The sequence below is a fragment of the Metopolophium dirhodum genome, chromosome 9 (assembly GCF_019925205.1).
Source record: "Metopolophium dirhodum isolate CAU chromosome 9, ASM1992520v1, whole genome shotgun sequence".
NCBI lineage: Eukaryota > Metazoa > Arthropoda > Insecta > Hemiptera > Aphididae > Metopolophium > Metopolophium dirhodum.
Window position 1 is genome coordinate 19,859,091 of NC_083568.1, and position 10,928 is coordinate 19,870,018.

The 10,928-nt window shown below is 28.4% G+C and overlaps 1 protein-coding gene across 3 annotated transcripts in view; it reads left to right on the top strand.

The window, feature by feature from the left end:
• LOC132952707 (uncharacterized) overlaps positions 1-9,069 on the top strand; it is a 34,883-nt gene extending 25,814 nt beyond the window's left edge. For all 3 annotated transcript variants that reach the window (XM_061025093.1, XM_061025095.1, XM_061025094.1), the window contains 5 exons: positions 7-416; positions 6,714-7,035; positions 7,101-7,246; positions 8,097-8,281; positions 8,357-9,069. In XM_061025093.1, coding sequence (XP_060881076.1) covers positions 282-416; positions 6,714-7,035; positions 7,101-7,246; positions 8,097-8,281; positions 8,357-8,801 — 1,233 coding nt within the window. In that variant the 5' untranslated portion in view covers positions 7-281 and the 3' untranslated portion in view covers positions 8,802-9,069. The remainder of the gene's footprint in view (positions 1-6; positions 417-6,713; positions 7,036-7,100; positions 7,247-8,096; positions 8,282-8,356) is intronic.
• The last annotated feature ends 1,859 nt before the right edge of the window (positions 9,070-10,928 follow it).

The window sequence follows — 10,928 nt, forward strand, 5'->3', positions numbered from 1 at the left end:
CGACAGGACACGATTCACGGATTAACCAGGCGTGGGAATATATCCATAATTAATTGAACAACGTCCAGTGAAGTCTACTCTAATACCTAAGAAATCCTCTACCAACAGTCTTGCTACCTGCAAATTAGAAACTAAGCAGTTATCCCAATTGCTAGTTTATAACACTGGCGCAGTCGAGTACGGAACTTCCAAGGAGATTGAGGCGAGTCGAGCAGTCAAAACAGCGGAAATCAACAGAAGAAGTGCAGAAGTGACACAGCGGTTCGATTCAAATCAACTACATGGAGGCAACTTTTCAAGTCACAGTCGAGGACCGATCACCCTTGAAAACTCCGGGAAGCGACGAACAAATTGAAGACAGGCAAGCAGACGAAAATAAAAAAAGAAATGAACAGAGCAGTAGGTGCAGGGATTATGTGAGTTAAATAATTAAGTTATAAAAGTAATTGCATATAGAATTGTAGCTTGGGTACACGTCTCACGTTGGTTTTTTTAAGGAAGCCAGCGGTAAAATTTTAGTTTTGATTTTGGTGAAGGTGCGTATAATAAATTGTCGTATTATATATTAAAGGGAAAAAATATAAGTTGTTGAAAAAGAAATATATATATATAGACATTGTGGTAAAATAGACAGCAGTAGACTGATCTGTGTTGAAATAGTAGTTGAAATAAATAGGAATCAACAAATGAAATAGTAAGGGAATACTATAATTAATTGAAAAGGTAATAGGAAAAAAATATAGAATTTTATAGAGAAAATATTAGAGAAAATATATATATGAATGCATGCGTAGCAGTTGAATAAATGAAATAAGTTGATGAATAATTTTTATTAGAGAAAAAAAGGGGATTATTGAAATACAATTTTGAGTAAATTAATTGTTAATTAATTGTTGAATAATTGAGTAGTTTTTGGGAAATATAGGTATTGAATAATTAAATGATTGTGAATAACATAGGAAAGTAATTGAATTTGAAATATTGAAATAAAGTATATAAAGAGTTTTTGTTTTTGAAGTATAAAGAAGTTTTTTTGAACTGAAATAAAGTGAATTTTGTGTCTTAAAGGCAGTATATGACCTTATATATAGGTGTATTGAATTGAAGTATTTAATGTGAAAAATTGTAGACAAAGAAAATTAGATTGAAAGAAATCAATTGGGAAAAAATATTACAAGTGGAAGTAATAAGAAGGCTAGCCTAGAATAAGTGTAGTAATAGAATATAACAGTAATATTTTGATAAATAGGTAGTTAAATTGGTAACAAGTAATAGAATAATTAGATTTTAATTATAAGAATTAATAACAAATTGGATATTAGTTATAGAATATTTATTAAATTGGAGTACCTACCCAATATTAATGATATTATAATATTCAAAACTTATTATATATCGTAGGGAGAGCAGGAGGCCCTACAAAACCAGACCCGAAACGACCTGTAGATTAGACGTGTGACACCACGGTAAGAAATCCTCTACCAACAGTCTTGCTACCTGCAAATTATAAACTAAGCAGTTATCCCAATTGCTAGTTTATAACAATACACCTCCGATCATATTAACTATTAGTTTATGTAAATAATACACACACATTTTTTATGTTTGAATTCTGGACATTTTAGTTTGTAATTTGTGATGTGTTTTCCTAAAATAAAATTTTTTCCACATTTTTTTTGGATTTCTAAAATGCATTTGCCTGCGGGCGCCGACACCCTTCTTCAATTTCTTATTTTAGATTCTGAGCGAAGCGATGAATGTATTGATTTTACAATGATGTGTGTTTTTTTTTTTATTTTTTATTTTTTATTTTTTATTTTATTTTTTATTTTTGTGTCTGTCATCACCTTTTAGGACAGTAAAAGTGCTTGGATTTTCTTCAACAGTAACTTTTCTGATAGGAACGTGAATCTAGTTGGTACTTTGGGGGGGTCAAAAGTAAAAAGTTTCCCAGTAGTTTTCACAAGCGACGTGAAAAACAAAAGAAAAATTAAGGAAAAACGGGAATTCGATTTTGGTTTTTGGTGTAACTCTAAAACAAATGACCGTAGGGACATGAAATTTTGACTGAATGTTTATATTAGCATTTTCTATACACCTTAAAATCCAAAGATTTTGACTTATTTTGAGCTGTTTACGGACATTCTCAGTTTTCAATTTTTTTAGTTTTTTTTTCTATAAATATCAATAAAATTTTATCTGTTGAGTAAAAAAGCTTGAAAATTTAATAGAAGGCTCCTAGGTTATTGTTTCAAAGGCAGATGAAAAAAATTAAAAATCCTTAGTCACAGTTTTTAATTATAAGCATTTAAAGTTCAAATTTTGACAAAATACGGAAAAATCACGAAAAATAGCAAATTATTTTGATGAGAATTCATAAAAATTTTTCTTTTTAAATCTAAGATTTGAAAATGTAATATAAGATTACTCATAAGTTTGTCTACCTTTATCAAAAAAAAAATGTCTAGAAGAATCTTAAATTAAATTTTTAAGAGCGTCTGAAATTTATATTTTTACAACATTTGATATTTACTCGATTTCTCATGTAACAATTTTCTTATTTTATTGTAATTAAAAAATGAATGACTGTAGATACTTGAAAATTTCACTGAATGTTTATATTAGCATTTTCTATACACTATAAAATGTTGAAAATATTTTGACTCTTTTTGAGCTGTTTACGGACATTGTCAGTTTTCAATTTTTTTAGTTTTTTTTCTAAATATGTATATATATGTATAGAGTATATACTTTAGTATATATAGGTATATGCTATAGTATGTATAGAGTATATACTTTAGTATATATAGGTATATACTATAGTATGTATAGGTATATACTATAGTATGTATAGAGTATATACTTTAGTATGTATAGAGTATATACTGTGGTATATGTATATATATATATATATATATATAGGCGATCGCGGGGGTCCTCGATACGTGGGAGGCGCGGGATGACGTAGTTCCGGTGCGGGACAGGTGGGGGGGGGAGATAAGCATGATGACGTAGGGAGTCGCAGTGTCGGTAGGGGGAGGGGGGAGGGGAGATAAGCATGATGACGTAGGGAAGGGCAAGGTGGCGCAGTGTAGACGGGGGAGGGGGAGGGAGCTGCAGTATAGGCTGGGGGAGTGGGGGAGGGGGAAGGCCGCATAGCGGCAGGGCGGGAGGGGGGGGGGTGAAGCGGGGGGTACCCAGAACCGGCTATTTCCTACTACTGACTTAATTTAAAAATTAGAAAAAAGCAAAGTAGTTGTTCTTTTGTACTAATAACTTATCAGTTAATAGTTATCAGTGTCTAAAAAAGAAAAATTAAGGGGCTTATATGGGCAACCTACTATAATATGTAGCGCTACAGTGTCCCCTAGTAAATCTAAGAGCTTCCCGTATTCTAATCTATAGTATTTGATATAACTTAAAAATAAGACTGGCCGCCAAATTCAGACTTCCCTGTCGTTTTCTGTTAAAAACTAATTATTTCCGGCAATTAATTTTTGCAATATCGTTCTTAATTTGTTGTAACTTGTAATATATTATATAACTATTTTAAAAATATTATTCGTGGGTAATTGAAACGTCTAAAATATATTATTATATACAAATATGATAATAAACAAATAATAATAATAATACAACTTAACAGTTAACCGGCTACGGTATTAATAATATTTAATAATATCAATATAAGTATAGTATACAATATCCTAGGCTGACAAATCGTCTCCACTTAGAATCGTTTTTCGTATACAATGATATTATATCATTGAATTCAAATTTAACACTATCCATAACAGTCACCCACTTGTAACCTACTGTTCAGCTGAGTGACTTCCAATTTTTTTTTTTTTCCATTGACCTCCCTTTTTATTTAAATCCTGATAAACGAGTTTTGGATAAGTACCTACCAACATAATAGGTACCTAACTTATAATTCATATTGTAATTTAATTACCAAAGAAATATAACTTCCCAGGCACGCCCGGTAAACCGTCGTCTGTCGAACTTTAGTATATAGTGTACAGTGATGAAAGAACAGTAGTACCACGCATCTCTTAATATATTTATTTTGGTAATTTATGATATTATTATTAATTTCGTTAATCCATAGACATAAAAAACAACATTTTTTAATTGTTATATATACGGTTACATCTTATATTATACTATAATTTATTTCTTCTTATTTAATAAGAGTTTCTTATTTAGCATGAACAAATAACTGCTGCAAGCAGGTATAACAATAAATTATAACACATTAGTCATATACTTATAAATTTTATACTACAATCTAACTATAAATACGACAAATATGAAAACTATGATAGTATAATTAATAAAAAATTTTAATACTTTTCACTTCAATTATAAAATTTAAAAATAAAGTTTTCTTATAATATTATGAATAAGTCTTTGATAAATAATTTTATTCACAAACATGATTCAGAGTACAACTGAAGGTAATTGGTGTACACTTAGTCTTCTTTCAAAGAAGTTTGTCTTTCCTTGTTGAGAAGTAAATTCCATGTGAATGGCAACGGGTTTGACGACGGAGTAAACCTATAATTTAAATATTTAATTAAATTTAATAATTAATATCATAACAGCTGATGGGCAACATCTTCAATATACATACTAAAACATTGCAAGCATTTATTTGTATTTTTTTTTTAAAAAACAAGTTATGGATATTTTAAGATTGTAACAAATAATTATTAATTTATTAATTTATTTTGACTAAATGGGCCGAGCCCTTTCGATATACAAATTTATGTCCACGCACATAATTAGATATTATACAATGTATTGCGTGAACAGGTAGGGATGTTAGTTAATAGCTTTAAAATAAAAACCTATCAACAATATTTTGACCTTTATAAGTTTCATAACTTATACTTTGGGGGGTCAAAAGTAAAAATTTCCCAGTAGTTTTCACAAGCGACGTGAAAAACAAAAGAAAAATTAAGGAAAAACGGGAATTTTTACGCAAAATCTGTTTTCGAGAAAATCGATTTTGGTTTTTGGTGTAACTCTAAAACAAATGACCGTAGGGACATGAAATTTTGACTGAATGTTTATATTAGCATTTTCTATACACCATAAAATTTACAAAATATTTTGACTCTTTTTGAGCTGTTTACGGCCATTGTCAGTTTTCAATTTTTTTAGTTTTTTTTTCTATAAATATCAATAAAATTTTATCTGTTGAGTAAAAAAGCATGAAAATTTAATAGAAGGCTCCTAGGTTATCGTTTCAAAGGCAGATGAAAAAAATTAAAAATCCTTAGTCACAGTTTTTATTTATAAGCATTTAAAGTTCAAATTTTGACAAAATACGGAAAAATCACGAAAAGTAGCAAATTATTTTGAGTTGAGAATTCATAAAAATTTAAGTTATTAAGAAGTTTTTAGTTAAATTATAGTAATTATTAGGTATTAAAATTAAAATGCGAAACTTACTTTTGAAATGACTGAAATAAACGATTACAGTCTACAAGTCGACATTACAATATAATAGGTATTATTTAGCAGTAAATTTCCGTTACAGAAGATTATGTTATAATTTACAATAGGCTTATTTACCTACTTACATGTCGCATTGTCACCATTTTATTTCCTATGGACAGATACGACAGTACGTTGAAGGCTTGGAATAAGTTCACGTTCACATTCATTTTGTTAAAAAGGAACTACTTAAATCGTTTCTTCTTCCTCATTCCCAAATAAAGAACATTTTTTGTGCCTCAATCAATTAAAAATTGTATTAAAATAATAAAAAAAAAAATAATTAGGTTCTGTTTTATTATACAGCTACAGCATTACAGCCTATGAACTAAATAAATTGAAATAAATTAGTGATAGGTTGTGCATAATAGATAACGGTTGTTATTTGGAAGTTTAATTAAAACATTTTAATCAGTCAGTTGTGAGATAAATAACTTATGATCACGATTTCGTGGCCCATAATTGGTCCATTAAATTAATTTTTTTTTTTTATGCAATTCATTATAGTTGTGTGTGATATTAAGACTTAAAGAGAGGTGAGTAACCTTGATTTGCAAGCATTAATTGTAAATAATAAAAAAATTTAAATTTACAAACTATTCTTTACTATACCTAGTCTTATGACTCTTGTCTCTTATGAATTATTTAAAAGTTATGACTTATGAGTATTATATTAATGTAATGTAATACCTAATATGATTTATGATACATATTGTCATATTGAAATTAAATTAATCATTTGTTGAAGAAAAAACAATACGTTTAGTATAAAATAAGTTTAATATAATTTATTATGTTATTTTAAATTACCGCCACAGAGGGGGTATCTAGTAGACCAAGGGATCTAAACGCTAAATGGGTAATTTAGATCCCCAACTAGGATGGTGTCAACTAGTTCCCTATGGTTATTTAGATCCCCTGTCAATTAGATCCCGCTGTGTCATTTAGACCATGGGGATATATTTGGATGGGGATCTAGGTGACCGTTCACCAGCTTCTCGTATTCTAATCTATAGTATTTGATGAAACTGAAGTTTGAATTACTTATTATTTCGTTGTATTTTATATGATAGAAGACATTAGTTAGTTATTTATACATAATATTATTATTGTGCTACGTTTATTATTGACAACGCAGAGTTGTAAATTCATACTGATAGCATTACAGGGTACAGACTCAAGTCTGACAGTTAAGTTTATCATTCTAGTTGGCAGTTGCATATTCTGTTACCATGAATTCCGCCTCGACAGCTCGAGTAAAAGAGAAGATTCGTTATGATATAAATGTCCATCGTAATCAACACAAACAAATACTATTAAATTCAAGACGAGGAGTTGTAGTCGAGGAAGAAGATAATGTATTTACTGTTGAAGACATGCATAATTTGGCACAAGAAATTAAACATAAAAAACAAATTACTGTTGAACAATTAAGGTTATTAAAAAATGGTTTTCTGAACGGTATAGACTTTGTTTCAGAATTTTACCATGTTCAAGGGGCTACTGAATCCTTACTTCATCTTGCAACTGGTATATTATAGTTTTAATTTATCTGGTGCTATCCTTTTACTAAGTTTTGCTTTATTTTATTTCAGGTAATAAAAATGAAGAAGTACAGTTAGCAGCACTTGAATGTTTTTGTAACATGACCTTAGGAGATAGAAAGACATGTTTAAAATTGACAAAATTAATTATACCATACTTGATGATGTACATCAATCATTTGAATTTCAATATATCAGTAAGTTAATAACTGGAATAAGAGTTCACTCAATTAATGATTATTTACATTTTATAAATTATAGTAAACTCTTGAATATCTTATGTATAATATTAATTGTGGGGTAGTGTAGGGCAAACTTTTTTTTTCATGTGCTAAGGTTTCTTTTAACAAATATTGAGGTTGTTTAAATAAAATATGAATATTTTCTAATAGACTGTATGTCAGGCGTTGCATCTTGACTCATTTAAACGCCGCGTCGCACTCCCGTACAAAATATTAATATTATTATATCAGTTTTTATAACGGTAAAAATTTAAAACACAAATCTTTGAAAATACCAAAGTATTTCCATAAATTAAAAATTTTTATAAAGTATAGTTCATAAATTCTTTGATGTAGCTTTTTTAAAAATAATGTTTTATGACTATGATATCATACATATTTTTTAGTGGAGGGCTGGCGAGGAGTCTGAACTGTTTTCTGGGGGGGCTAGAGCATCACCTTGCCCCCCTCCCCCACCATTGGTGTTGTGCCTGTATTGGATAGTTTTTCCACTTTTAAATTGTTTAAATGTTTTATATATTATAATGATAGTATGCTACATAATCATATTTAAAACAATTCATATTTTAAAATTAGTGTTCCATTGATTCAGCTCTGAAATTTTAATATAGTTTTAATTTTATTGGTACATTTATAGTATTTAAGATTAAATATTAATTCAAATTTATCTTTAGTATACATCTTTGGTTTTGAATAATAAGGAAAACAATTAATATTAATAAAATTATGTACAGTATATTTTTATTTATTATAAACATTAAGGTTGAATTTATACAATTATTAGTTAAATGGTTTTATTTACTAGGCTATGTGTATCTGGACTCTTGGAAATTTGAGTGATTCTAGTCCAGGTTCATGTAAAGTGCTTCAAAGTCAAAATTTCTTTGATGCACTGGTTGATCGCTTACATAACTCAACCTGTGATGATGTTATTTTCAATACCTTTTATGCCTTAAGACTTTTTCTTAAAAACTACCTGATTCATTTAAAGTAAGACATAATTATTTAAAAATTAATCATTAGAAAGTATAACATGTATAAAACTAATTATATTTATATCAATAGGATTGATGATCTACACAAATTGCTACTCGCATGTTATGGACGATTGAACACATGGAAAGAATCATTTTGGATTGTGTATCAAATTTCTTGTTGTCAACAAATTAAATTGCACAATTCAGAATGTATGGAACGTTTATTGAACACCTTTAATGAAGATATAATCGATATAACGTGTTTAGTGCCTATTTTAAGAACATTTAGTAATATTATAGCTCACGATAGTACTGGTCATTCCGCATATGTATTTCTTTATGCATTACTATGTGAAAAAGGATCTATTATAAGAAATATTTTGATTAAAAATAGAGATATTAATTTAAATGATGAATGTGCTTGGTTGTTAGGTAATGCTTTTAATGCATTAAATATTAACGAACTTAACGGAAATGACCATTTGACACACACAGAAACCTTTGATGAAATTTGTGATTACCTTTTGGTATAAATTTGTATGTGTTGACAATTTCCATAAATATGAATTTTATTGTGATTTTTTTTTTAATTTTAACCTATTTGTTAAACTGTATACACATATTGTTAGTATACATTATTTTTATTTTTAAAACTACAACCAATGTATGTATCATTTTTTTATATTTATCATACATGATTTTTTTTTAATGCTCAACACTGCACTGTTAAATTTATAATGTGCTAGTATATAATTTGTATTTATTTATTTTTATTTTTAAAATTATACAATATGTATAAGACATGTAGTATAATATGCATAAAGGATATGATAGGATTTTATAACCTACATGGCTTACTGGTATGAGGAACCATCTAGTGGCGGTTCTTTGGTGTGTTATTAATATGAGGTTATGATATGTGTTTAATTAATGGTCTTTGGGTCATTGTTGCTTGAGCATTCTGGGAAGATTTCTTATTTACAAAGAAAATTAACTAAATTCCATACACTATCTAAACATATAATTTATAGACCAATTTTATTTAATTTGGATATATCTAGTTTACTTACCTACCGAGTATCAATATTTAAATTACTCATTAGATGAGATGTGAATATGTGATGCATACTAGTCTCATAGGCGTGCGCACGGGGGCAGCAGAGGCAGCATATGCTGCCCCTGGACTTTCTTTGGGGCTACTGGGCCTCAGTAAAATTATATTTCCACAAATGATTTTTTTTTTTTGGTCAAATATAGATATGAATATTTTATGATTATAGAATTTATCAGTATAAAACTAATGAACCTGTCTACTATATAAAGAAACAGCCATGATTTTTAATCGTAAATATTATTATCATTTATGGTCAACAAATCTAAAAGTAAACTGGATTTTTAATGTTATTGTAATATCGTCTTGTGCATCGTACACTAATATGCCATGACGATGCTGGGCCGCCACAACATTAGTGATAGACAATATTAAATAATCTTGTGAATTTGGATATTAAAATAGAAAATTATAACACAGAATTTGACCTATTGAATAAATATGTCCATATCTCTAAAGAATCATTAATTTCTGAGATAATCCTTTTGAAACAATTAGAAGATACTCATACTCCTAAAGGTACTTGCTCTGGTTCTGTTTATAAGTGGCTTGACTGGTTAAAAAAATGTGATCGATCAAATATTTTTAATAATTTTTTTCTATGTTTAAAAATGTTTTTGGTATTATCCCTGTCACGAGTTGTGGTTGTGAGAGAAGTTTTTCTAAGCTTACCATTGTTAAAAGCAAACTTAGATCTACCATGACACAAGATAGACTAAATGCATTATTGTTTCTATTTGTTGAACAAGAATTAACTTCTTCTGTAAATATTGAGAGTGTAATTGATGAATTTAAAAATGTAATACCTGTAGAGCGTAGATTAGTATTATAAGTTTGTAAAAAAAGTGTATGAATGTTAATAAGAGGGTTTTATTGTTTTATTTACTACCAATTGTTATTACTTTAATTATTATTATTTTTTAAATATAAACTTAATATTATTATTAATGTTTGTTTATTTTATCATATTTTAAATAATAATTATTAACTATAGGCTTGTGGAAAAGTACACCTTAAGTGGCTTAGTACCTTACTGTACAACTGTTTATCCAAATAAACAAATAATCAATACAACTTTAATTTTGATACCCAATAGCAAAAAAAGTAAAACTATGGGCTGGGTTTAATGGTGAATTTGAAGAATGGGCCGAATTAATCTCTTGCTGCCCCTGAAACCGGAATCTGCGCACGCCTATGACTAGTCTTAGCAATTTTCTCTTCAATGTTTAATTTGTGGTATGAGTGTTTATTTTGTGAAGCCTAAGGAACGGTTCATTTACTTATAAAGAGTAATTCTAGTACCTACATAATATTTTATTAAATAAGAAGGTGCTAAGACTATGAAAATAATAAATATACGTGGCCAATTTGAAACACCTAGTTCATTATAATTTACTAGCCGATTATCATGTTCAAAATAAAAATAATAAATTACTTTTTACAAAGAAACATGCAACATATATTATGGTTGAAATTGTAAAATTTTACAAGAACTATAATTTACATAAATTATTAAAATATGATACTGCTTTAGTTTTATTCAAAACTA